Genomic DNA, 27,065 nt, shown 5'->3' on the forward strand with positions numbered 1-27,065 from the left:
CACTTCTGGCATGGCCACTCCTTCTGATTCAGCTGGGGAACTGCGAGTTGTTGTTTCCATGTGCCTTGCGTACCTGCTTAGCACTGTCATGCCAGTTGTCCTCTCTCACTTCTAAATTGACCGCTCATGCAGGCGCTTGCAAAATGGTTTTCTCTGTTGCATTTCCTGCATTTGTGGCCCATTGCTGGGCATGCAGCGACATGTGGAAAATCAAGTCCGCACTGATAGCACGTTTTTTCATGCTTCCTCCTTGGTGTTGGCGGAATAGCGTCTATTCTTTTGCTGTTTCCAATTACACGGTTCGCTTGCTTCCCTCTTCTTTCTTTTCCTAGTTCCGTCTGTCTGGCATGTGTTGTTGCTCTGGCATCCGCTCGAGCCATGGTCAGTATTTTTTCCAGCGAGGTCGGTTCTTTCAGAATTTGTGTGCGAAACTCCACTGACAAACAGCCTTCAATGATGCGCAGTCATATTGCTTGTTCATTGTCGAGCTCGCAATATGTGACCAGTTTTCATAGTCTTGTTGCGAAGTCGTCGCGGGACTCCTCTGCTCGTTGACATGCGGTGTTGAAGGTGTACCTTTCGTAGTCTATGTTTCTTTGTGGGTCAAATTTGTCAGTGAGGCATTTTATCAGTCCCTTGTATGTTGCTCTTTCCTATGCAGGAAATGTTATTAGCAGGTCATCCACCTCATCCCTGACGAAGTTTAGAAATAGATCCACGTGTTTGCTTCCGCGATATCAGTGGCGCGCATGTATCGTTCAAATTGCCTAATCCACCTTTCGCACCTGATGCCTATCTGTGGTTCCGATAGGCTGAATAGTAGTGGTCTGCAAAATATTGCCTGTGCTCTATTTTTGTCACTTGCGTTGGTCATTTTGTTGTCATTTCTTCCTTTTTTTGTGTGTCCGTCTTCTTTTGTTGTATTTTGTTCCTCTTTATGTTGTAATTTCTTTTTATTTCCACCCTTTTCTATGTATTTTGATATTGCCTGACTTTAAAATGGCCGCCTGGCCTTCTCTAGCCTCTCATTGGCTGTCCCGTCTGACTCTAAAATGGCCTTGGGACTTCTGTATGGGCGAGATTTGCTATTAGTTGTATTGCTTGACTCTAAGATGGCCGCCGGGTCTTCGAAAGCATTTCATTGGTTGTCCCATCTGACTTTAATATGGCCACCGAGCTCTCACGAGATTTCAGCTCAAAATCTACATGTGGGAAGCCTGGGGCTCTCTTTCAGTCCGCGGTCAGCTTTCTTTATGGTCGGGTGCCTTTTTGCTCTCCACTCACCTCACCTCTCTTGATGGGGCCATGGTGGGCTCCCAATGTCGCTGCAGGCACTTGTACACAGACCAGGGTGGGCTCCTGGCTCCGCTTGGCTTACAATCAGGGTGGGCTCTTGATTTCGCATCTTCTTTCCTTGGGGCCTGGCGGACCAGGGTAGGCTCCTGGTTTTGTATTCGAGGGAACTCCCCATGTTGCAATTCCACTTCTTGGTGGTCAGAGGTCCAGGGTGGGCTGCTGGTTCGTCGTAGGCGGGGCACACGCTTTTGGTGGAATCAGGATCCACCACCTTCGTCGCCAGTTGTCGTATCCACTGAGTCACGAAGAGACAGGTAAGTGTTTTTGCAATATAATCTTTATTCTTTTGTCACGCTGCTGCGCTTGCATGCACGTCCTTGCTCGTGCCCTTGCTGTCCAGGACTGCCCTCCCCACTCCCTGAGCAGAAGTGGTGTCCAGTTCCTGTGCTTCCCAGTACTGGGGTGCAGGGTCCTACTGCCCCTTGACCCTGGTCACTACTATGGCCCAGACTACAATATGACAATAGGGAGGAGTGGGTTATGAAACAAAATAGTATTGATAGCTATGATAACTAAAATAAGAAGACACAAGTCATATCCCACCCTGTTGTCATAGGCAGGTCACATGCCAATTATCTGGCCTATGGTCTACTGATTTCAGTACTGATTTATCCTATGTATAATTAACTTAGAAAAAAAACCTCTCTCATACATTTATTGTAAAACCAAGTTCCCAAACATTTCAATAGAGAAGTTAAGACCAAGAGGGGTTTAGCCAAGGTTGGCAGTTTATTCCATTTAAGTCACTTCCCCCAAAATTGCTGGCTTGTCTAGCTCAGTCTGCTGTGCACTTCCCAACCAAGGCATTTCCTCCAAGATTTTTCTACAATCTGCACAGTGGATAATAATCAATCAGGGGATAAATTGATCCTTATAGGCCTCACAGCAGAGCTATCATTTGGAAGGCAGGGCCTTCCATTAGTACAACCTGAAGTGAGCCTTATTCAGACTTTCTTGGGAAAGTGAATACAGCAAACATGGCGAAACAGCACTCTTTTATTTTAAACTCAATGATAATATGCACTGTTATACCTTGTCTAATACTCTGGCAATGTACGCTTATCAGGAACTTGTCAAAATGTCCTCTTACTTTTTACTTACATTTTTATTTTTCTTTCTATGTATCAAAAAGGCAAGTGGAGACATTAAGGAAAATATAGAACACTGCTTACCTTCTGTTTGTCAAGATAACATATATGGTCTGTAATAACATCTCTGCTGCTCCCGGCTTACAGTGAATTGTCCCATCAATCAATTCTCTGCTGATATTCACGTTACGTTTCGAGAAAAACTTTGCAAAAGAAAACAGTATCGAAGAGTAATAAGGATTATTTTAAACATCAAAAGAAGGTAACAATACTGCATTGCTTATCTGCTGCCATTGAACACAATCGATAAAGAAACGTGTGAAAAATGTAATAATTGTATGAATACCTATTAGTTGTAGAAAACAGAAAGCGCAAGTTTAAAAATGTAAAAGTTAATAAATAGAGAGCTTCACATCCAGTCACATGCCCAGGTTTCTAACCACTTTACATGGTGTTGGCACAGGGCCAAGTTCAGGGAGCCGCCACTGAGCGTCCCAAAGCTGGGGCTGATTACCAAGCACTAGTACCTCAGTCTGTCACATATTCCTTGGGAATGACACAAGATATGGCAGCATAAACGTGGGAATGCTGGATTTTTCCAACCTAATTACACTGTTCTTACATACCACCAATAAACTGGGTATAAAGGCGACTCACTATACTTTAACCTTATATACTGTTACTTACAGCAAAAATGTCTGACTAATAATATAGACCCAGGAATGAGTAGTCCTAAACCAGCTCTTTTCATATTAGTTACACAGGAGTAGCTTTTAGGCCAGGGATTTGGCAGCAAAGAATTCAAACACACCTACTGCTTACAAGATACATTTGGATTTGCAATTTCAACCACAGCTTTTTTCGATCAGCTTCTTTCAGACACTGACTTGAAACTATCAATCACATCGTGTCTCAGCCCAGAGGACTTTTCAGCTACACCTAATGTTATTGGCTGTTTGGGTGCATCCTTCAACCTACATCCCAGGGTTTGCATTGAACTGCACAAGGGACCGCATCACTATTAAAAAAAAAATGTTTTAATTATTTTTAGCAATATTCATGAAGATGTATCAAAAACTTTGCAGCTGTGACTAATTAAAAGATGTTTCCGCTTTCTGATATACACGTGGACATTGTTACTTTTGAAGCATTCAATTTGCACATGTCAACATTTATAGTTTTGTATTTGGAGTTAGCTAAGCCCTTTTGATTTTAGTCAAATGATATATATATATACAAGTTAATTACAGAGGTTTTCAGTAAGCCCTCCTCATCCATTGGTCTATTGTTGTGCCATTCACATTGTACTTATACCCACCACAGTAAACTGCATGTGGTAATAGGGTCGGACCACTTTAGCCACTGGCTATACTCACTGTGAGTTACAGAATTTTTAGGCCTAGTCTGTGATGGAGCATGTGCTGCATGAGTTCTCACTGGGGAGAGATAATGTAAACAAAGGGCTTGGACCCCACACTTTGCTTACATTTGTTGGTATCATTGTCACTGTTCCAAATTGGGCAGCACGTACCCACTTTACCTTATCACCTTTCCTTAGGAGCATGGACCAATTAAAGACTGACTCATTTTGATTAGGATATTCTTTCTGCAGACGCAGTGACTGAAGTAGTATTTTCTTTTTCCCTTTGTGTTGCTTCTTCCCTTTCACCCAACCCCCCCCCCCCGTACCCCCTTGCCGTTAGCTATTCCCTGCAAACAAAACAGGTGATGGACAGAATGTGGATCGATGTCACACATTCACCCCAGTCCAAAGATCTGGGCCCAAATCCATCGTTTTTTTGCACTCCACACCACCCTGGGTTAGACAATGGCGATATGCAAATCAGCTCTGACCCTGTGCCCCATGGGAACAGTCCAGTCCGAACTACAAAAGCCATGTCCTTCCCAGAACGGAATCAAGCATCCGAGGACCGGACCGGTTTCGAGGTAACACCTCTCATCAGCCCGGCTAGCTTGACTCCAGTGGTGTGGAGTGCCTGGGACCCACGTCTGAGCATCCCCAGCGCACTTAGGGCGGTAATTGCAAACAAAACAGGTGATGGACAGAATGTGGATCAATGTCACACATTCACCCCAGTCCAAAGATCTGGGCCCAAATCCATCGTTTTTTTGCACTCCACACCACCCTGGGTTAGACAATGGCGATATGCAAATCAGCTCTGACCCTGTGCCCCATGGGAACAGTCCAGTCCGAACTACAAAAGCCATGTCCTTCCCAGAACGGAATCAAGCATCCGAGGACCGGACCGGTTTCGAGGTAACACCTCTCATCAGCCCGGCTAGCTTGACTCCAGTGTTGTGGAGTGCCTGGGACCCACGTCTGAGCATCCCCAGCGCACTTAGGGCGGTAATTGCAAACAAAACAGGTGATGGACAGAATGTGGGTCAATGTCACACATTCACCCCAGTCCAAAGATCTGGGCCCAAATCCATCGTTTTTTTGCACTCCACACCACCCTGGGTTAGACAATGGCGATATGCAAATCAGCTCTGACCCTGTGCCCCATGGGAACAGTCCAGTCCGAACTACAAAAGCCATGTCCTTCCCAGAACGGAATCAAGCATTCCCTAGCACCCCACTGGACCTTTCCCTTGCCCAGGTTACCCTTCAACGACCCATCATTACAAAGAAAAACATGCATTTGCAATGCAATAGGTCTCGCATTTATGCAAGACCTACTACACTGCAAATGGTAGGCATCACAGACAACGGGAGGGAGGGTGGCAGGGGGGAGAAGGCACAGACAACGGGAGGGAGGGCGGGCGGGGTTGAGAAGGTACAGACAAGGGGAGGGCGGGGAGAAGGCACGGACAACTGGAGTACGTGCAGGGGGGCGAGAAGGCACCGTCAACGGTAGGGCGGAGAAGGCACGGACAACGGGAGGAAGGGCGACGGGGGAAAAGAAGGCACAACAAGGGTAGGGAGGGTGGAGTAAAGAAGGCACCGAAGCATGTCATGCCTGCAGTAGGAGAACCTCATTAAAGAAAATAGTGCACACAATTTAAATAACACGTACTGTGTAACAACTGAAGTAAAGCGGCCTGTCGCCAGCGGAGGTGACAAATGAAGAGGAGGCGGTACTAAGAAGGGACTAACAAGCATATTGATGAATCAGAATCCAGTATTTAGGACAGACAATGACACAAGCCAATGGCAAATATGGGTGGGGAGTGGGCAGGGCTTATATTCCCTACTCCTCTACCATAAGTCTAACAGAGCAGCGCATGCGTGCTGGCTTTAGGCTCAATCTAAAAAGTGACATGATGCGCCCTACGCTGGCCGCTTGTTAGCACTTTTTATTTACCTTCCTGTATAAGAAAGCTTTTTTGCTTTTCCTTGTACATATTATCAGCTTTTTTCTGAAAAATGTACTTTGGATTCATGTGTTCTCTAATTACTTCCTCTCCCTGCCTGGAGTTTTCTCTTCTGCCCATACAGTGCTCTAACGCTCTTTTTGTTAGTACAAATGTTGTGCTTCGAAGTTGCCAGCGTTGCCTAGGGATTCAAATGTATTTGATGACCACATATGTTTGTTGTCATGCATGTAGCGTGTTCAGTTAAGTCTCTACCCTGTACAGCTCATTCCAGTGCCTCACCTAGCACACTGATAACTTGACACATTTCACAACACTTGTAATAAACGCAAATTTAGAAATGATCCCTTGTGAATCAGACTCAGTACTGCTCGATTAGCTAGATTCAGCACAATGCCTCCAAGCTGGGTTTACTTCTGGGGGGGAAGGCGTGCGTAGGTGTACCAAGAGCTGAACGCACTGGATTAATCATGGGAAAGCCAATACGTTTCGCGTATGTAGATAGGAGCTATTGACTTTGGCAGTGTATTTTAGCCATTGTGTAGAGCAACATGGCTGCTGTTGAGCATCGCTAAAAGTTATTTTTAAAAAGCAGTATGACATGAGTGTAAAGAACAAAAAAAATACCTTCATAAAAAAACTTTTACAGCACTTTTCCTATAACTTTTAGCCATGCTGCAGTACAACATGGCTAAAAGGCGCTAGGGAAGGATTGGGACTGCAACCGAGGGCTAGCACATGGGCATGACCGAATGAAAAGTAAAACTATGGGCAGATGGCAGTTTCGCTGTTATAAGCTCTATGTTCCTTTTTAAATAAGATGGTTTATATCATTTTATTTTGGTTGGATTCATTATTCTTTCCTTTATAGGTTGTGTAATGGATCGGCCCAGTTCTAAATCTGCGGTGTGGATTGCAGGACACTCATTTGTCTGCCGAGCAGCAAAGCAAGTAGAAGACAGAATTTACGGCAGACAACTAAGTCTGGATGCGGCGAGGATTGTATTTCTTGACGTTGAAAGGGTAACATTAGATGAGGCAAACCTTTAGGCATGTATGCAAAACGCATGGTGGGTAGAACGTGTCCAGATTTGTTGGTTTTATTTACACCTGAGTGAAAATGATCTAGTTTCCCTGTCTGGTATTAGTTTGCTAAAGGCCATGAATTTAGATTTGCTAAGAATAAAAAATAGTTGGTCTGGTACACACAATGGGCCTAATTTAGATCTTGGCGGTACTCCCGTCATCCCGCTGTGGCGGCAGTTCCAAGTACGCCGTCAAGCTAATGGCAGCCCATCCACTGTATTTAGATGTTGCGGCAATAGACAGGTTCCCACTGCAGCAGCAGTGTACTATGCTGGCTAACAGTACTCCATCGCCAGCAGACTGTATGGTTTGACCCAAGCCGATTTAGATGTTCCCATTGTGCTGGCAGTGTCCTGGCAACGAAGTCCTGATGGAGTGTAGCCCTGCTGGTGTGTATACAATTAAGTACTACTTATCCTTACCTCACTACACATATATATTGCAAATAACTCATAATGTATATGTAGTTAATGTGTAATGCCCATTTCTTACATATCGCATAGCACACCAACAACTTACACACACCAATGTATGTACATCCACCACCACCAAAAATATATTTAATTTGTGTCAATACAGGTGTGCACATTTTACCACAATAAGTGCTTAGATGTACAGTCATGCATCGTGCACACAAAAATTTAATGTAAGAGCTATGTAAAAATACACGAGTACATAGCTTATGTTACCAAACGATTCATAGTACTCACCAAGGGGGTGCCACAGGGCTCATGCCTGAGCCCTTCTATGTTCAACATATACATAGGAATACACAAATGGACGTAGTGAATGATTGTTTGTGAGAAATTTACCTGCCAGCAGCCCAGTTTGCATATCAGTGAAAGTGTGGGTAAAATAATGAAACTTCTGACTGCCACTTCACAATTTGTGTCATATAAACATTTTTTATTGGGAAAAATGTAACTAAAGGGATAGTACATGACCTGGTGAAAGCAACTGTATGAAAGTGGATTAGTTGAGGTGGTTGTGAGACCTCGCCAAGAAATAATATCACTATTCTGTATCAGATTCAGTCAGGGTTCTTAAAATTAAACCTATTTCAGTCTTCGTAGCTGTGGCACAGAGCCATCAGGTTCAACTTGAAGGAAAACCAGTGTAAAGCATTTATCAGTACCAAAACAGTTAATAAGTAAGAAACGCAACACAATAAAAATCCCACTCCAATTTATAAAATTTGTATATATTTTTAAATTGACACCAAAATAACAATAATCTGATAAAGGGAAGCTGAACTATGATTTTAGGAAGATTTTCATAAATCACTGCAATGCAAAACATCTAGGAGTCTCGAACACGAGGGTGACAGCCAAAGTCAAAGTTTCAGGCCGACCACAATGTAGCGCTGGTAATTGAATGCAGAAGCCGGGTTGGTTCTTGTCCAATTTTTACCTCTGCACGTAGAAATTTTCTGGAACTTTTTCTCGTCGATAGGCAACTCTGCAGCTTCTGTCCTGCATTGGGTTTGATGTCAGCAAACAGACAAACTTGAGTGATCCGGTGGAAACCTAGGCCACCTATGGACTGGAAAAGGGCCGTAGTGTATGAGCCTCGATTATGTACACAAAAACAGTTATCTTTTGCTTAACGCTCATAAGATGCAATTCGGGGGGGGGGGGTATACCCTAACCTGAGCCAATGGTCCAGGACACGGGAGACACTTATTGGGGGCTAGGACTAGATTTCATGGTTTGCATCAGCAGAGTCCAGGGCAAGTCCAGTGGCAACTAGTCAGCTGTACATTTTTCAGGTGCAGGGCTCCTTTCGCTTTTGTATCCCTAAAACTTAGCAGGAGGCTAGCCAACTAGATCTTAGAGTTCAGTCACTGATACTTGGTACTAGTGGAAGAAGGCTCAGCCCCTGGGGTCTCTCTCTACAAAGTCTTTCGAAATGGACAATAGCATTTAGCGGCTGGGCAAGTGTAACAGCACGTTAGCTAATAGGACTACAAGCCTTGCTACAGTGAGAATGACAATTGCAAGTTTTCACTGTGCGAAAAACATCAAATGAAGCATGACTTTCCTTTTATTATTTAGTATTCTGCCTTATGAGCTCCTAAGATGTTCATTGGGGTGATGTTAGAAATAGGGGTCTCTAGCTGGCAGAGGTATGCACCTTGACCAAGCAGAGACCCTTCCTTCTAGTCAGGGTAAGGGGGTATACTTCTAAGATAACCACTGCCCACTCGTGTGGGAGATTGGCACAAACATTCAGGCTTAACTCAGAGGCAATGTGTAAAGCATTTGCAAATAACACACAGTAATACAGTGAAAATACTACAAATGGACACCATACCCGTTTTAGAAAAATAGCCAATAATTATCTGTACAAAACAAGATGAGGAGTTGTCTGTCCTTTGAAGTCACACGCGGTACAGATCGAACTCTAGGCGGTTGAAGGCAGGAACACCAATCGGCGACGAGGCAGCAGTGCGAAGTGCAGCGGTGTGGCATGCGGTGTCCTCAGATCACGGTGCAGGCAGCGGCTTGGTGACGGAGTCCAATGGCATCGGTGAGACCAGGGCTGCAGTGCGAAGTGTGGCAGTGCCCTGCGCTCCCTTCAGGTACCTGAGCCAGCAGCGGCGTTGGGTTGCTTCTTCCCACTTTGGCAGCTGCAACACACAGTTCCACGTGAAGGTATCCAGAGGAACGTTAAGTCTTTACTATTCCCAAGACTTTTTGAACCAGGGGCAAGCTCTACCACAAGCCCTTGGAGACACTCAGAAAAAGAAGTTTGTAGAAAATCCAGTCCAGCCCTCTCACTACCCAAGACAAAATCATCCACTGCTGGCCAATGCAGCAAAGTGGTAGTCTCTCCTCGTAGCTTCTCCAGCTCTTCTTCTTGGCAGGTTCCTTATTCCCAAAGAGTTCTAACATCTCCGGGTCATGGCCCCTATATTTATACCACATTTCCCTTTGAAGTTGGCACAAACAAAGTTCCACTGGCATACATAAACCAGTTCTGCCTGGTTCAGGCCAGGTTCACTGCAGGAGGGGGAGACAGCTTTTTGAGAGGCAGCCACAGTCCATTCAGGTGTAACCGACAACTCCTCCTACTACCCTAAATGCAGCCAGGTCTATTCAACCTGGCTATGAGTCACACAGGAAAGACAGGACACACCTCAGCCCTCTTTTTGTGTCTGTCTAGTATGAATGCAGATCCCCAGCTCATGTCACTCTCAACCTAGATGGTGAATACACCAACAAGAAGAGGCACACAGGATGGTTAAGCAAGAAACCCACAATATAAAATCATCTTTACTAATAGATGTATTTTTTAAATTCAGTAAGCCTAAACTCCATTGTTCTATCTTGTCCCAATAGAAAGTCACACTTGTAAGTTGTTGAAGTGCAGCTCTTATTATAACCTGTGGGACAGACAGTCTTTCAATAGTGAAAAACAAAATACACAGTATTTCACTACTAGGACGTGTAAAACACACCAGTACATATCCTACCTTTCACATCCACTGCACCCTGCATGTGGGGATAAGTTGGGCCTACCTGAGGGGAGCCTTACATGTAAGAAAAGGGAAGATTAGGGCCTGGCAAGTGGGTGCACTTGCCAGGTCGACATGGCAGTAAAAACTGCAGGCAGACACTGCAGTGGCAGGTCTGAGACACATTTGAAAGACTACTTGTTTGGGTGGCAATACCAGTGCTGCAAGCCCACTTGTAGCATTTGATTTACTGGCCATGGGCACACAAAGAGCACTGTACTAGGGACTTAATAGTAAATCAAATATCCCAATCATGGAAAACCAACTTACACAATTTACAGTAGGAGCACTTGCACTTAAGCATTTAAATAGCAGTGAAAACGTGTGCAGAGACACTAAGCTAGCAAAATTGAAATCCAGCATAACATCCAAAACAGGATGCCAGAACGCAAAAAGATACGGGAAACATGCCAAAAGATGTCAGGTATAACAGGTGACTTATAAATATAAAAACTGAAGGTTTTGGGCATGGCAATGTTGGTTTGACAGTTTGACAGTTTGAAAGCTGCCCGACTAGGCAGCAGTGGCAGATCTAAAGCTATGTCTTCAATTTACCACGTCATCGGTGGCAGAATAAGAGCTACAGTCCACAAGTGACATTTAAACTACTAGCCCAGTTTACCCTTTGTAACATATAATTGGGACTTACATAAAATATGCCAATCAGGTATTAATGAAATGCACATACAGTCTGAGGGGTCATAGCACATGCACTGTGGTCTGGTCAGCAAGGCCCAGTGTGCTTCAGATGCGAAAAACGAGCAGCATCAGTCCAAAATTTATGGGATGATTATGTAAAAAGGGGCATTTTCCTACAGGAATACTGACTTGATCCTATTTTTAACACTGAAATTCAAAATAGAACTCTGTATGCTGTTAAGGTGCCATCATTACTACAGAAGATCAATCTACTTCATAAAGGCAACAAGAAATGAGTTGACATATAAACCAAGCCAATATATTTAGAGATTCAATCTTCATGAAGATTTTGACTTAACAGTTTAAAAGTCCTAAATACTTTAGTCTAAACTCTGAATAACAACAATGGACAATCAAGGTCTTCCAAACTCAAGAAAAGGAGATTAGGAACGGTGGACCTACATACACGAGAAGCGTAGAAATGTATAAGTAATGGTAAAAAAATGCTCTTCTGCTTCACCAAGTAATTAATGCAGGATGTAACTCTTTCAATCTATTCAAAGCATAGTGCCCATGACGGGAGGGAATAATTCCCTTGTCCCAACCCTGGCTTCACCCTTAGCATAGTATTCCTTTTCAAGTATATGCACAGACACCAATGTGGCAAATAACAAAATGTCTGTAATCGAGACAGTTAGAAATTGGGCTTCTGGTTGGCAATGGTATCGTTTGATTGGTAACCCTCAGATTTTTGTTTTGCCTTGGCTGTTTGCTAGCTGTAGAACTCTGCGCAATTTACCCCTGCTGACCAGTGGTAAAGTGTCAGTACTCCCTCTTTCACTATGATAAAATTGGCATCCCCCTAATTGGCATATTTAACTTAGCTAAAAGTGCCTAGTATATGGTACAATGTGTACCCATGTCTTCTAAGTTAAATATCACTAGTAGACTGCAGCACCTATTGTGCCATCCACACTTGTAGCAGTGCAACGATGACTGCAGACCAACCATTTGTAGACTGGCTATTGCAGTTATAAACTGCAAATTCGACCTGTCAAAGTAACACCTTTTGACTTTTCAAAACCTTCCTTTTAAATATTTAAAGTCCTACTTAAAACAGCGTAACTGCCTTTAAGGCAAGGTGCATGGTATTTAAAAGTAGGATATATAAAAAGCAATGTTAAATGTGTCCCTGCAGTGAAAAAAAATAAGCTACTTCACTGTAGCAAGGCTGGCCATTCTACAGGAAAACAATATTACATTTAATAATGCTAAATGTTGGTTAGGAAACAGTAAGAAATATGATTCAAAGACTCTTTAATAGTTATTCAAAATCCAATTTAATGGTAAAATCCGATTTGTAAGAAGTATTAAGGAAAGGTTCATTTAGAAAGGTAGATTTCCCTGCCTAAAGCCCCAGGCGACCCACTTGCATGAGCTCCAACTTTCGCCTGGCTGCTTAATAGCTCCCTTAATGAGGTGTAGAAACTACTACCAGAGCTGAAAAAAAAGCCTTGAGTGAAGGGAGGTGTTGTTGTTCCCTTGCTGGAAAAGTCACTGGGCTGTGCCCAGGAACTTGATTAACAAGAAAGAGGCCTACCCTACCCTGACTCAGGCAAATGTTTGCTGACACCTAGGCATACCCTTGCATTTTCCCCCAAATAAGGCAGCCCCCAGTAAGGCAGGAACCAATCCCAGTGGGAGAGGAGGTATCAGAACTGCTTTAGAGTGACCCCAGATGAGTGGTTGTTAATTTCCATGGTCACACTTCTGGGATGGGCGCACAGGGTCGGCACAGGGGAAGAAAGATTCTGCCATCTTGCTTTTAGGCCCCCGGGGCCTACTGTGGTATCGGCGGACTCCTTCCCTGATCTAGTTGCTCCCTATCTCCTAGACGCTGCTATTTTCACCATTTTAGGTGATCTCAATCTACACTTGGATGACCCAGCATGTGCCACTAGTGCTGCACTCATCTTAAATCTAGCAGCTATGAATATTCTGCTGTGTAATTTGGGTTCCACTCATGCTGCTGGACATTTATTAGACCATATCTTCTCTAATCTTTCCAACATCAGCTGTCTCCCAGCATTTCCAGTTCTCTGGTCTGATCATTTCCTGGTGGGCTCCTGAATCAATAAAATCTACTCGAGCCCAGTTCCCAATGTGTCTGGCTATAAGCCTAATTCAAGAAACTAGGGAAAACTAAATATTGAAACCTGTAATAAGATTATATCTGCGAGTACACCCATTCCCCTGCCCAATTTCGGTAACAGACGCGGACGCCATACAAAATTGGATACTCAATTCCATTGATGTTTGTCTTCTGTTTTCAGCTAAGAAGGTGAACAATCACCGACCACCGGCCTCTTGGTTTTCTGAGAGTTTAAAAGCGGAGAAAAGTAAATGCAAAGCGTCTGAGAGACGCTGGAGAAAGAACTATACCCCAGATACAAAATTAGCCTATAAGGTGGCAAAAAGGAACTACCATGCACTTTGTATAGCTGCGCGTGCGGAGCACTTGGCCTCTACTATTTCGAAGGCACAGAACAATGCCAAAACATTGACTGGGACAGACCAGACATAAAAGTAGGACTAAAACCTTTAGCCTTACTTTTATGTCTGGCCTGTCCCAATAAAACAGAACTACAGGCGAACACCCGCAGACATGCCAACCCTCCCGATTCAGGCGTGAGACTACCGATTTGAAGGCTAGTCTCCCGCCTCCCGATTCCTACAAGCAAAAACCCGATTCCTCTGGGGTTTCAGCTGACAGGGTTTGGTATTGTGTAAAGTGCTAATTCTTCCAGCAAAGAGTGGAGATGCAGGGGCTCTCGAAGGGGTGAAAACCAACAAAGCGTAATTAACAAGGGAATCGTCTTTTAAAGACCTGCGAAGTAGTGGGTGGGGTGGGGGAGGGGGGGCTGTTTTAGCCCGGGCTGCCACAGGGGGGTGGGGGGTGCATGCACTACCAACAACCTGCCAGGCCAGTGCCCAACCCTTGCATCACCCTCTCTGCCTGCCATTATGCTCCATGCTTCTGAAAGGTATGAAAAAAACGTGCATTTGCGTTTTAAATGTCCGATCCTGCAGCAGCCACTTCCACAGCCCATACATGCCAGTAACCCAATCCAAAGTCCCACTCTCCCGGTTTTTTTTTTTAATCTCCCACTTTGCTCTCCTGAAATGTTGGCATGTATGCACCCGCCCATTTCCACAGCAGTGTTTAGAAAGAGAGCACTGCGCTGACTGGTAAACAATAAAGCAATAATCACGATAAAAGCAGTGTTTGCAGCACTTCTTTGCCATCATGTCTTGGAGCTCTTTACCTCGAGTCAAGCTGTGACCTCCAAGTTCAGAGACATTTCATAAAGCAGTAGTATGTGAGGGAGGGGGGCTGCATAAGTCAGAACTGCTCAAAGCCACATCTCCTTCCTGTGAGCCTAAAGTTTTAGGAATGGCCCATGTGAGCGTGCGCATGAGCTAATGCAAAGATGACCTGTGCCCTTCCAGAGCTATGGAAGCTCCGCATTGTGAGATGTGTGATCTTTGTTGTGTTCAACCTGGTTTTAACGGACTTCCTGTCCCACCAACCACATGAGGACGCTGGCTTCTCGTGGGACAGAGGACAGTGTGGTTGCTTTAAGATAAAGCAACTTATCTGCACGTAGCGTGGCGGCCAGCCGTAAAGCAGGAAGAGAATATTTTTAAAAGAGAAATCTCGGTGTTTATTATTGGTGCCGGGCTTTAGCCTCGAAAATAAGGAGGATTGGTATGCGCAAGTGTTGTAATGGCTGCAAATAAAACGAAAGAAAAGAGCGGGGTAGGCCGGGATTGGTAAGCAGGAGGGTTGTAATAGCTGCAAATTAGAAAAAAGAATCAATCAATCAATCAATCACGGCATTTGTAAAGCGCGCTACTCACCCGGGAGGGTCTCAAGGCGCTGGGGGAGAGGGGTATGTTATTGCTCGAACAGCCAGGTCTTGAGCTGCTTCCTGAAGGAGAGATGGTCTTGGGTTCGCCTAAGGTGGGTGGGGAGGGAGTTCCAAGTCTTGGCTGCCAGGTAGGAGAAGGATCTTCCTCCGGCGGTGGCTCTGCGGATGCTTGGTACGGTGGCGAGGGCGTGGCTGGTTGATCGTAGCTGGCGGGTGGGCGTGTAGAAGGTCAGGCGGTCGTTGAGGTACTTGGGGCCCAGGTCGTGGAGAGCCTTGAGTGCGTGGGTGAGGAGTCTGAACGTGATTCTCTTGCTGACGGGGAGCCAGCGCGGGTCTCTCAGGTGTCCGGTGATGTGGCTGTGTCGGGGATGTCCAGGATGAGTCGTGCGGAGGAGTTCTGGATGCGTTGGAGCCTTTTTTGAAGTTTGGCTGTGGTTCCGGCGTAGAGGGTGTTCCCGTAGTCCAGTTGGCTGGTGACGAGTGCCTGGGTGACGGTCTTCCTGGTTTCAGTGGGGATCCATCTGAAGATCTTGCGGAGCATGCGCAGGGAGTTGAAGCATGAAGATGAGACGGCTTTGACTTGTCTGGTCATCGACAGGGAGGAGTCCAGGATGAAGCCCAGGTTGCGTGCGTGGTCCGTTGGTTTGGGAGCGGTGCCCAGGGCCGGTGGCCACCAGGAGTCGTCCCAGGCGGAGGGTGAAGATCCCAGGATGAGGACTTCCGTTCTGTCCCAGGCGGAGGGTGAAGATCCCAGGATGAGGACTTCCGTTTTGTCTGAGTTCAGTTTAAGGCGGCTGTTCCTCATCCAGTCGGCGACGTCTTTCATCCCTTCGTGTAGGTTGGCTCTGGCGGTGGTGGGGTCGTTGGTGAGGGAAAGGATCAGCTGGGTGTCGTCGGCGTAGGTGATGATGTTGAGGTTGTGTTGGCGTGCGATGGCTGCGAGGGGGCTCATGTAGACGTTGAAGAGGGTTGGACTGAGTGAAGATCCTTGTGGTACGCAGCAGATGACTTCGGTGGCCTTGGATCTGAACGGAGGGAGGCAGACTCTCTGGGTTCTTCCGGCGAGGAACGAGATGATCCACTTTCTCTCGGATTCCGATGTTGCTGAGGCGCTTCACTAGGGTGCGGTGGCAGACAGTGTCGAACGCCGCAGAGAGGTCCAGGAGAATGAGGGCCTCTGTTTCCCCGTTGTCGATCAGGGTTCTGAAGTCGTCGGTGGCTGCGATTAGGGAGGTCTCGGTGCTGTGGTTGGCCCGGAACCCGGACTGCGAGGGGTCGAGGGATCCGTTCGTCTCGAGGAAGGCGGCAAGCTGTCTGTTGACAGTCTTCTCGATGACTTTGGCCGGAAAAGGAAGGAGCGAGATGGGACGGTAGTTCTTGAGGTCGGTGGGGTCCGCCGTTGGTTTCTTCAGGAGGGCGGTCAGCTCGGCGTGCTTCCAGCTCTCCGGGAAGGTGGCGGTGTGGAAGGAGACGTTGATGATGTCTCGGAGATGGGGTGCGATGATGGCGTCGGCTTTGTTGAAGACGTGGTGTGGGCATGGGTCGGTTGGTGATCCAGAGTGGATGGAGTTCATCGTGCAGGTGGTGTCTTCGGTGCTGATCGGGGTCCAGTTGCAGAGGGTGGTGGTGGCGGGCGTTGGTTCGGTGGTAGGGTGCGTGGTCTGTGCGTCGAAGCTGTTGTGTATGTCGGTGATCTTGCGGTGGAAGAACGAGGCGAGTGAGTTGCAGAGGTCTTGCGAGGAAGTGATTTCGTTGTTTCCGGCGCTGGGGTTGGAGAACTCTTTGACGATGCTGAAGAGTTCCTTGCTGTCGTGGGCATTGTTGTCCAGTCGTTCTTTGAGTGCCGTCTTCTTGGTGGCGTGGATTAGCTGATGGTGTTTGCGGGTGGCGTGCTTGAGGGCGGTCCTGTTGTCTGTGGTCTGGTTGAGCCGCCAGGCTTTCTCGAAGGTGCGCCAGTTCTTCTTGGATTCCTTGAGTTTGTCGGTGAACCAGGGGGTTTTCTTGCTGCCGGGTCTGCTTGGAGGGTTCTTTAGTGGTGCGAGGTAATCAGCGCAGGCGGTCAGCCACTTGTTGAGGTTGCTGGCTGCTTCGTTGGGGTCCGTTGTACTGGTGGGAGTGTTCTGGTTGAGGGAGGCGGTGAGCTGTTCGGCGGTGATCTTGCTCCAGCTTCGGCGGGGAACCTGTTGCGGGTGGTGGTGGGTCGTAGTTCTTCTGAAGCTGAAGTGGACGCAGCTGTGGTCGGTCCAGTGGAGTCCGGTGGCGTGGCTGAAGGAGATGTGCTTGCTGGATGAGAAGACGGGGTCAAGCGTGTGGCCGGGGGTGTTCACCAGTTGCTTGAGTCCGAGGTTGGTGAGGTTGTCTAGCAGGGCGGTGGTGTTTCTGTCGTTGTTCTCCAGGTGGAAGTTGAGGTCCCCTAGGCGGATGTAGTCGGCGGAGGGAAGGGCGTGCAGGCTGATGAAGTCTGCGATGTCTTCGCTGAATTGTGTGCGTGGTCCCGGTGGTCGGTAGATGAGGGTGCCTCGGAGGGTGGTCTTGGGGTCAGTGTGTATCTGGAAGTGCAGGTGTTCGGCAGTGGTGAAGGTGTCGTCGGAGTTAGTCGAGATGCGGATGGTGTTCTTGTGTACGATGGCGATGCCTCCTCCCGTCTGGTTGACGCGGTCCTTCCGGGTGATCTTGTATCCGTCCGGGATGGCTATGGCGATGTCGGGCGCTGAGGAGGCGTTCATCCAGGTTTCGGTGAGGAAGCCGACGTCCGGTGCTGTCGCGTCAAGCAGGTCCCAGAGTTCCACGGCGTGTCTGTGGACGGAGCGGGTGTTGAGCAGGATGCACTTCAGGTGGTTGCTGCTGGTGCTCGACTTGGCGGGGGTGGTGCAGGTCCGGTGGCAGGTGAATCGACAGGCTTGGCAGGTGAAGGGTCCGTGGGTGCGTCTCGGGGTTGCTCGGTAGCAGGCAGGGTTCCGGCCGGCACTGAGTGCGTTGAGAGTAGCGGCGTCGTAGGTCTGTCGGGTAGTCTTGCATCGGCGGTGGGGGCCAGGGGTACTGGCGCTGGGCGCGGTCCAGGCGCGGACGGGCGCAGACGGGCGCAGACGGGCGCAGACGGGCGCAGACGGGCTTGCCTTTGGCGCGCCTTCGGCGCACAATCGGCGCGCCCGCTGCGCGGGCGCGGGGGTGACATAAGAGGGCAGCCGGGAGGAGGGTCGGCGGCGGGTCGGCGAATGGGCTGTCGGGGGCGGGGCCGCAGGGAGGCAGCGGCGGGAAACTCTGGTGCTCTGGTGTGGGCCGGCGGCTCAGCGGCGGCTGGGTCGCCCGGCAGAAGGCAGGCAAAGGAGATCGCAGCAGGAGGAGCGTGGGGACGACCAGGCCACAGGAGCACAGAATAGCGCTTGATCGCCATGTTTCGTCAAAGGCGCCGATCGTTTAAAGCAAGTAATGTAAAAGTGTAAGTGGAGAGTGTGCATTTAACAAAATAGTGCTCGGAGGCTGTAATTAAAACGGTCTGAGTAACAACACATGTAACGGATATCCTCATGGGAGGGTACAAGAAGAGACAGGGCGGTACTAAGGAGGGACTACTACGCCTAATGACCTATGAAAAGCCACCATTTACAAAGGACAGTGACAGGAGCCAATTAAAAGATGGGCGGAAAGTAGGTGGAGCTACATGCACCTATACTGAATATAGCATGTCACACTCTCGAAGAGACAGCGCAACCTCTGCTTATGCAACACCTAAAAATCGTTACATATTTGACATGTTGGAAAACGTAGAAATAGCAAATTGTGCTCAGTTTTTTAAAATAAATTGTTTTCTGGACTGAATACTCACTCTTTCCAACTGTGACCAGTTGCTCAGCTTATTCTCTATCGAGTTGCCATTTTCGTATGAATGCATCTGAATGTCGTCTTGAAAGTACCAGAAGAAAATTTCAGCAATGAGTAAGCCATTAGAAAAATCTCTACATAAAAAAAAAACACAGAATGCATAAGCAACAATATCCAATCTTGTATGCTTTCTAATTGCAGCTTGCAGTGCAGAAAATATGAATACAGCTAGTCAGTCAGTCAGTTAGTCAAATTAACTTTATTCGATTCGGTTAAAATCATACAAAGGGCATAAAAACAATATTATATACAAGTAAAATAGAATTAAACAGTTTCAATGCAATCGAGTTCATTTGACATAATGTTACAGTAAAAACAGTTTAAGAATCGATAAAACCAGTTTATACACACGGGATTGACAGGTTCTTGCATCTTCTTGATCTAACAGCTGCCACTAGAAAGTTTGCCATGGAGAATGTGATGCATATGTTTCCCAATGTTTGTAAATAAAGCATGGCTGGTCTCACCTGGGAGAAACCAGCTTCCCTTAAAACAGGTAGCAGATGTTTTTTCTTTGTGCAGAGAAGAAATCACAAATACAGCTAGTCAGAGGTTTGTCGCGGACTTTTATGCAATCTATCTCCTTTGGGGACCATTGGAGCTTATGTAATATTTAAAGAAGGATTCAAAATAGGAAAATAGAGTTAATCTTTAAAAAATGCTGGGTTTTGTAATCAAGAAAAATGTAACATTTCCTAATCCATTTAGAATGCACTGTTTTTCAAAACAGAAACTCTTACAGAACAAATCAGCCGTCTTCAGCCCGGCTTGCTTGATTTCAGTGGCAAAGTGAGCAAGGGACTCACGTCTGAGCATACTCTGCCACACTTATGGCGGCCAAAAGCGGTACAAAAGGGGGTGGTGATGGACGGAGCATCTGAATCAATCAAACACTCACACCCAGTCAAAAGATCTGGATTTAATCCATCACCGTTCTTTAGCCCACTCTGCCACCCCAGTTCAGACATGGCTATATGCAAATCAGATGGCTGGAATGCCAGAAACCGGTCCTCGGAAGCTTGTTTCTGGTCCAGGGAAGACATGGCTTGGCAGTTCGGGCTGGACTGTTCCCATGAGGCACAGGGTCAGACTGATTAGCATATAGCCATGTCTGAACTGGGGTGGCAGAGTGGGCTAAAGAACGGTGATGGATTAAACCCAGATATTTTGACTGGGTGTGAGTGTTTGATTGATTCAGATGCTCCGTCCATCACCACCCCCTTTTGTACCGCTTTTGGCCGCCATAAGTGTGGCAGGGCATGCTCAGACGTGAGTCCCTTGCTCACTTTGCCACTGGATTCAAGCAATCCGGGCTGAAGACTGCTGGAGTGTCAGAAACCGGTCCTCAGAAGCTTGTTTCCGGTCCAAAAGGACATGGCTTGCCAGTTCGGGCTGGACTGTTCCCATGAGGCACAGGGTCAGACTGGTTTGCATATAGCCATGTCTGAACTGGGGTGGCAGAGTGGGCTAAAGAACGGTGATGGATTAAACCCAGATCTTTTGACTGGGTGTGAGTGTTTGATTGATTCAGATGCTCCGTCCATCACCACCCCCTTTTGTACCACTTTTGGCCGCCATAAGTGTGGCAGGGTATGCTCAGACGTGAGTCCCTTGCTCACTTTGCCACTGGATTCAAGCAAGCCGGGCTGAAGACGGCTGGAGTGCCAGAAACCGGTCCTCGGAAGCTTGTTTCCGGTCCAGGGAAGACATGGCTTGGCAGTTCGGGCTGGACTGTTCCCATGAGGCACAGGGTCAGACTGATTTGCATATAGCCATGTCTTAACTGGGGTGGCAGAGTGGGCTAAAGAACGGTGATGGATTAAACCCAGATCTTTTGACTTGGTGTGAGTGTTTGATTGATTCAGATGCTCCGTCCATCACCACCCCCTTTTCTACCATCCTGTATATGAGCACATGAAGCAACGATTGAGAGGATAGGTTAGTGTGTGAGTGAGTATGAATTGTTTACTGATAATCTCGATTAATCTTAGTCCTCCTTGCCCCAGTTATTACTTGAGAGGTGAGTCCCAACTCAAGATGGGAAAATTCAGAAGCATGTTGAAAATGCAAGCCAGATCCACCCTTCAGAGCAAAAAAATAGGTAGCCATTCCCAGCATTTTCCTTACATACCTAACTCTAATGAAGGCCAGGCAATCCAAGCTGAGGGCAGGAGTGATGTTATGATTAGGATGAGGACAAGTAGGTCTAAGGATAGAGATGATTACCTGAACACATTACCTCTACAACATTCCCACTCATCCAATCATCACTAATGAAAAATACCATTATCCCATTGTAGACTTTAGAAACAACACATGCAAAGCAACCAATCCTGCAAGTAACAAAGCAGAGAAATCCACAACACACACAGTAACCACTGTGGTCCCAAGCCAGCATACAGAAAATGATGCTGCCTAAACAGTAGGCAGGCGTACGGGCAGCCGTAGAACGTCAGCTGCCATGCACACGCATGACCAATGGCCATGATCCTGCAAGGCAGCCAATACTGCTACAGCACCTTGAGGAGCTCCAAGAAGCATGTGGAGGCACAGGACTCACTGGAGAGTACAGAGTTGAGACTGGCCAAACAAGGAGAACAGCCACATTGGAAACATCCCGTCAACAATGACAGACTGGTACAACTTCCCCAGCTCCTGGCAAGGCAAGTCTCCCATCAACATTTCTCCGCTTGCATCTACTAAAGGCTGCGAACACCACCCCATCTGCACAGCACCAGGGAACCAATGGTCTCAATAATAGAGATCCGAGCTGTTATATATGTCATATAGGTGTCCTAATATAGGCATAATCATAACTTGCCCTAATATAGACATAAATCGCATTGCCCTTATATAGGCATGATTCAAGCTATCCTAATATAGACATGAATCATGCAACCCTAATATAGGTAGTTCCTTCACCTACAATAGCCCCCTACACTAAGCAATAACGAGTTCTTAGAAATTAACCATATCTAGCTTCAGCCCAGGATACAGAAGGAGGGGTTTTCCCTAACACAAGTCTTCAGCATACATCTCCAATAGGGCTCATAAATTATGCATGAACCATTATCTATGAACAAGGTTCATCTCTTACGTCTTCCTCCGTCCGACAAAATGTCAGCAGTAACCACACATAGAAACATTGGACACTCTTGGGGTAGAAATATACCACATCCTGCCCAAGTAAGTTAGAGGAGACCGTGACTTCCTGGCTGACACACTGACCAGAGACGCTGTTATTCCTGCATGCCGAAGCTCCAGCTACCAGTGGTCTAAACATTCCTTGCAGGGTGTCCAACTCGAGGACGGGGTCCCACATTCTCTCATTCTTAAGGTAACGGGGTTGACTAGAACCTAGAGGGACCTACACAACACCTACATAGATGTTAGGTACATTTTAGGTACATCTAGTTAGGGACGCATCCTAGGAGTACACATTTTTATCATGTGTTTTATATCTATGTATGTATTCAAGATTATTGCTCAATGATAGAGCTTTACTATTTCTTCATTCTTGTAGTGCTGCTAATCATATATCTCTGTTACTGTTTAATGGTTGTTACAGCGCATATCATTTACACTAGAAGAACACCTATGCAATAAATACTTTTTGTAACACGCCCAACTGTTTCATCTTAACTCTCTTAGAACCAAATAAGTGAGCACGAGTGACTGAGCGAAAAGTAGTACATTGTTTCCACGATTCTGAGGGATCAGGGCTGTTCATGTTCAAAAGTTGCCAGAAACTATTCCCTCCTTGTTCGAAGGAGTTTCTAGTGGCACTGTGAGCTAGCTGGTAAAAGGTGAATAGGTTAGCATACCCAATAGGGGTGTACAGAATCAGTCTGACACCAAAGCTATAGTGTAGGTTATTCAAATGTGCAGAACCTATATAGGGATATAGAAATACACGACAGAGCTTGTTGAGAAGCTCATAGTTTATAAACACCCCATCTCAGACAAGCAGGGTGAAAAAACAAGAGGATGCTGGTAATGACTGTAAATGTATGTCTGTTGGATAGGTGCACCTTGCTTTTTCGCCATGCTTCTAGATTTTCCAGCCTCAAGGTGGGATTCACCTCATTAGTAATGAATGAGATGAGGGCTAGGGACATAACGATAACACGTTAGTTTAGTTCCATTACCCCACAATACAGATAAATTCACCTTTATGTTATTGAGGATAGAAGAAGTACAAGATATAGATTTTAGGGAACACATACCAAACACAGATGTCAAGTGGCCTGAGGTGAAAGAGAAGAATTGTCGAAAACATATCATATGACAGAAAGAATGAAGCTAGTAAAAATGCTCTCTCCAAACTTTTAGCAAAGTTCCCTTTCTTCGTCACTCTGAAGGCACCATTTGGAACATTCCCTACCTCCATTAGATTGTGACTAGGAAGGGGATTTAATTCAACAAGGCACTTTGAAAGCGTGGTGGGGCAAGGTGAGCAGGAGACTGAGAGCCTAAAGTAACTGTGAGAAGAGCAGGCTTTCCTCAAAACATATAATCACAATCAGTAATACATGTTGACACAAGGGTAATTAATGTCATTAGGTGTGAGCCTCCCGAATGCACTTATATGTACATTTAGTGCCATGAGGTAGGATCCAATGTAAAGCACCGTTAATGCTGATAACCACTACAATAAGGAAATTGTAGCAAACTTGAAAAGGAAAACGCTGTTTTATAAAGGCACCAAGCAGACCATTTTTCTGTGCCATACTGCGGTTTCATTGTTTCTAATACAGCAATGTGTTGAGCAGAGGCCTGTCAGGAAGACAGAGTGCACTTGATGGCGCACCGTACTTTCCTATTGACCGATGTTCCAGCTGCCTATTTTTCATTGCTCCGAGGGTCGGGATTAGCCTAAACTATGCTGCATAGTAATTGGTTATTTCAATCTACTTTTCTTGTGTAGTTCGGCTGTATTTCCCGAACCTGAAAAGCAAAAGAATTATTTTAAGCCTTCAATTCAATGCATGCAAGATTAACCTTTTGCTCACCATTTACAGTTTTCTGACTCATGTTTTTTGCCGCCCTCCCCCTATTGCCGCCCTAGGCGGCTGCCTAGTCTTACCTAATGGTAGAAACGGCCCTGCCCACAATTCCCAATACACTAAACCCTGTCTAGGATGTAGTCACACCTCCCTGTGACACGATACCTATTGTTCTGCCTTCCCCTGCTTGAGCTTGGCTCAGCAGCAGGAGGGCAGAATCTTGTCTCTGGTCGGCGGCAGCCCTAGCTTGCTGTCTGGTTCTAGAAGACTGGTACAGGGAGCACTGACGGGCCTCCGGGAGGAGCTTTACAGTGCATGGAATCATACCTCCCACACCATACCAAACATGACAGGGTTTGTTACAGCCAGTTTAGAGATCGTCATCGCGTAATGACGCATGGCTTACCCTATAAGTCGTAATGGCTCATACACTTACAACCCGGCAGAATGGACTCTGAAGGTTGTAGGGGTGTCCTGCACATGCAGGGGCACCCTCACGCTTAGAAACAAGCACCCTGCCTTCAGGACTGAAAGGCCTGCCTTAGAGGTGACACAGGTTTTAAGTGCAGTGACCTCAGATATAAGGAAACTTAAATCTGTTGTAAGCAGTGCTAGCACCAGCTTACACAGGCTGCAATGGCAGGCCCGTAGTCACAATTTGAGTGGTCTCTCATGGGTGGCATAATACATGCTTTATCCCATGGGAGACCTCTGGTGTACCTATTCCCTGGGTACCTAGTACCATGTAGTAGGGACTTATCAGGGTACACCAGTAGCCAATCTGGAGTGTACTTATGTACTCACCATGTGGAGAGGTGTGGTGCAGTGGCCAGGGCAGCTGACTTCAGAGCACTGGGCTCACAGTTCGATCCTCGGCTCTGGCGGCAGCTCAGCACTGTGCGACTCTGCGCAATAGCTCACTTAATTTCCACAACAGCCTCCAGCGCCTTGAGACTCTTAAGGGTGAGTAGTTTGCGCTTTACAAATACAGATTTATTTATTTATTTATATCCAATTTAGGGAAGAAGCCCAGGGACCGGGGTCCTAATTAGCAGGGTCCCACTCAGACTAGTCAGAAAAACCTAATGACACAAGTAAAAAGTGGGGTGACATGAAAGCAGATCCTACTTTCCTACACACATGTACCCAAGACAAAGAGTGGACTCCATGGTCAAATGGCGAAACTCCTGTATGGCTAGGGGGCAACAAATTGCAAGGGGGCTTTTCCTGAAGGGACCCAGCAAACCAGTGGCAAATGGATCTGTATTGGACCGTGATGTTGGCCTCTGTCTAACATCCTGTGAGTCTCAAATTCGCTCCCTTGAGGTTGTGAGGTGTTTCAATGGTTGCACCTGTGGTTGTTTGGGGACCAGAAGAAAGTTTGGGAAACTTTTTAAAAATATTACTCCAGACTCGTGTGACTTAGAAACTCATTTGAACTTTCTGACTTCCAGACTTTTACCGGGACCAATCCACCTTGTGTATCTGTCCCGGGCTCCATTGTGGTCGCCTTGAAATAGCAACTTGGTCTCTGTCTACCACGACCATTAACTATCAGTGGAGCTTAAATTTTTCTTGCTGCTATTTCTAGTTAAAACTTTAAAAATTCCTAATTACGGTTCCCCTTATATTTTTTATCAGTTTGCATATTATTTTTTAATCTATTTTTCTACTTCAGTTTGGAATTGTTATTGTTTTGCATTTTGACTTTATTATTGTTTAGGTAATGCATAAATACTTCACACACTGTTCTAAGTTAAGGCTGTCTGCTCTATGCCATAGATACCAGGGGCTTGAGTTTGGGTTAATTTTGTGACACGAGGGTTCACCCACTCTAAATAATCAAATTCCTCACAACTTGTATGAACACAAAGTAAACCCAAAAGTGAAGGAAAGCATCACTGGATGGGTAAAATAAAACTGATGCACCGTTTATTATAATTAATGTTTATTTTTAAGGTTTTCTATTTAGAGGGCCATTGTATATATTTTACACAAGCTATTTTACTCTTGATGGTAGAAAGGGCAGTAATAGAGGAATGGAGTTCTGAAGCTTCCACGCACGACAAAAATTATGCAGTATTTTACAATGTTTACAATTAGCATTCCTAACACATACAAGCTCACCTGCGCACAGCTTTGAACTGAACTTGCAGAACGTATATTGTGTTCTTTCCGAGGCAATCTTTGCATTGTACATAGCAGTAGCATCCATATTTAATACTTTGAATTAAAATTTCAAAATTATTAGTTGCCCTATAATGCCAACACATTCTCGTTAATGGAAAAGTATGCTGCACAGTTTGCACCTTTTATAGCTGCGTAATTCAAACAACTGGACAGTATAAAGTGGACCTACCGTGCCTCGGGAATACAGAGCCCGTTCTCTTATCAAACATAAAATAAAAGTGAAGTTGGTCAAAGCAAAACTTAAGCGACGAACTGAATGGCCGCTTCATCTGAATTCGTGGCAATAGTAGTAGAACACGGTTTCTCTTTAGGATGCCTGGGAGCATACATTCAATCCGGAGTTCTTCTGACTGCATTTTGACAAAGTGATACATAACTAAATCAATAAAAGTACAATGTAAATGCATTCCGTTTACTATGCAAATAGTATATCTAAAAAGGTGTTGCCTGAAGCCTACGTTGGCGCTGTGTGAATACTATTGAACTTATTCTGGTTTAGAGAGAGCACTTGCTGTTACTTGCTCCGGTTACCTGCGAACGTTCTTGACCGGGAAAGTCAGGTCCAGGCTCTGGAGCCAGCGCAGCACTTCACGGGGCAGTCCTGTCCTGCGCGGTGGATGAGGGTAGCTGGTAGGGGAAGACATGGCCATATCCAGGTGCAGTCCTTCTTGCCCCGGCAAGGGATCCTTGTTCAGCCGTCTCTGACACAGACATACCCGCCTCGGCTTCTAACATCTCCTGGGAGACTGTTGCCACAGCAACACTGGGCAAGCAACGTGAGCACTCGCATGGTGGCCCAGAGAGGCCAAAATAAGTTCATACACATATCGTTTCCAGTACGTGCTGTTTTACTGAGTATTTTGTATCTTCAAATAGGATAGGAACGTCAGAGCCCCTTTTCGAGACACCACGCCTTCTGAGCAACGCATTTTCGGGTTGGTAGTCCGATTTGAGGACTTTAAAACAGCTATCGTCCTCTTTCGGTTTCTCGATGAATAAGCATTGACTGAAAGGCTGCATTGGGTCCGCTTCG

At 46.2% G+C, this 27,065-nt stretch overlaps 1 protein-coding gene across 1 annotated transcript in view; it reads right to left on the reverse strand.

Annotated features, from left to right (window-relative positions):
- SPATA4 (spermatogenesis associated 4) overlaps positions 1-26,773 on the reverse strand; it is a 140,078-nt gene extending 113,305 nt beyond the window's left edge. Inside the window, exons 1-3 of the mRNA XM_086963326.1 lie at positions 26,564-26,773; positions 18,781-18,910; positions 2,529-2,647 (exon numbers count right to left, since the gene is read on the reverse strand). Of these exons, the coding sequence (XP_086819452.1) occupies positions 2,529-2,647; positions 18,781-18,910; positions 26,564-26,682 (368 nt within the window). The 5' untranslated portion in view covers positions 26,683-26,773. The remainder of the gene's footprint in view (positions 1-2,528; positions 2,648-18,780; positions 18,911-26,563) is intronic.
- Positions 26,774-27,065: the final 292 nt, after the last annotated feature.

The sequence above is a fragment of the Lissotriton vulgaris genome, chromosome 3_1, assembly GCF_964263255.1.
Source record: "Lissotriton vulgaris chromosome 3_1, aLisVul1.2, whole genome shotgun sequence".
Classification (NCBI taxonomy): domain Eukaryota; kingdom Metazoa; phylum Chordata; class Amphibia; order Caudata; family Salamandridae; genus Lissotriton; species Lissotriton vulgaris.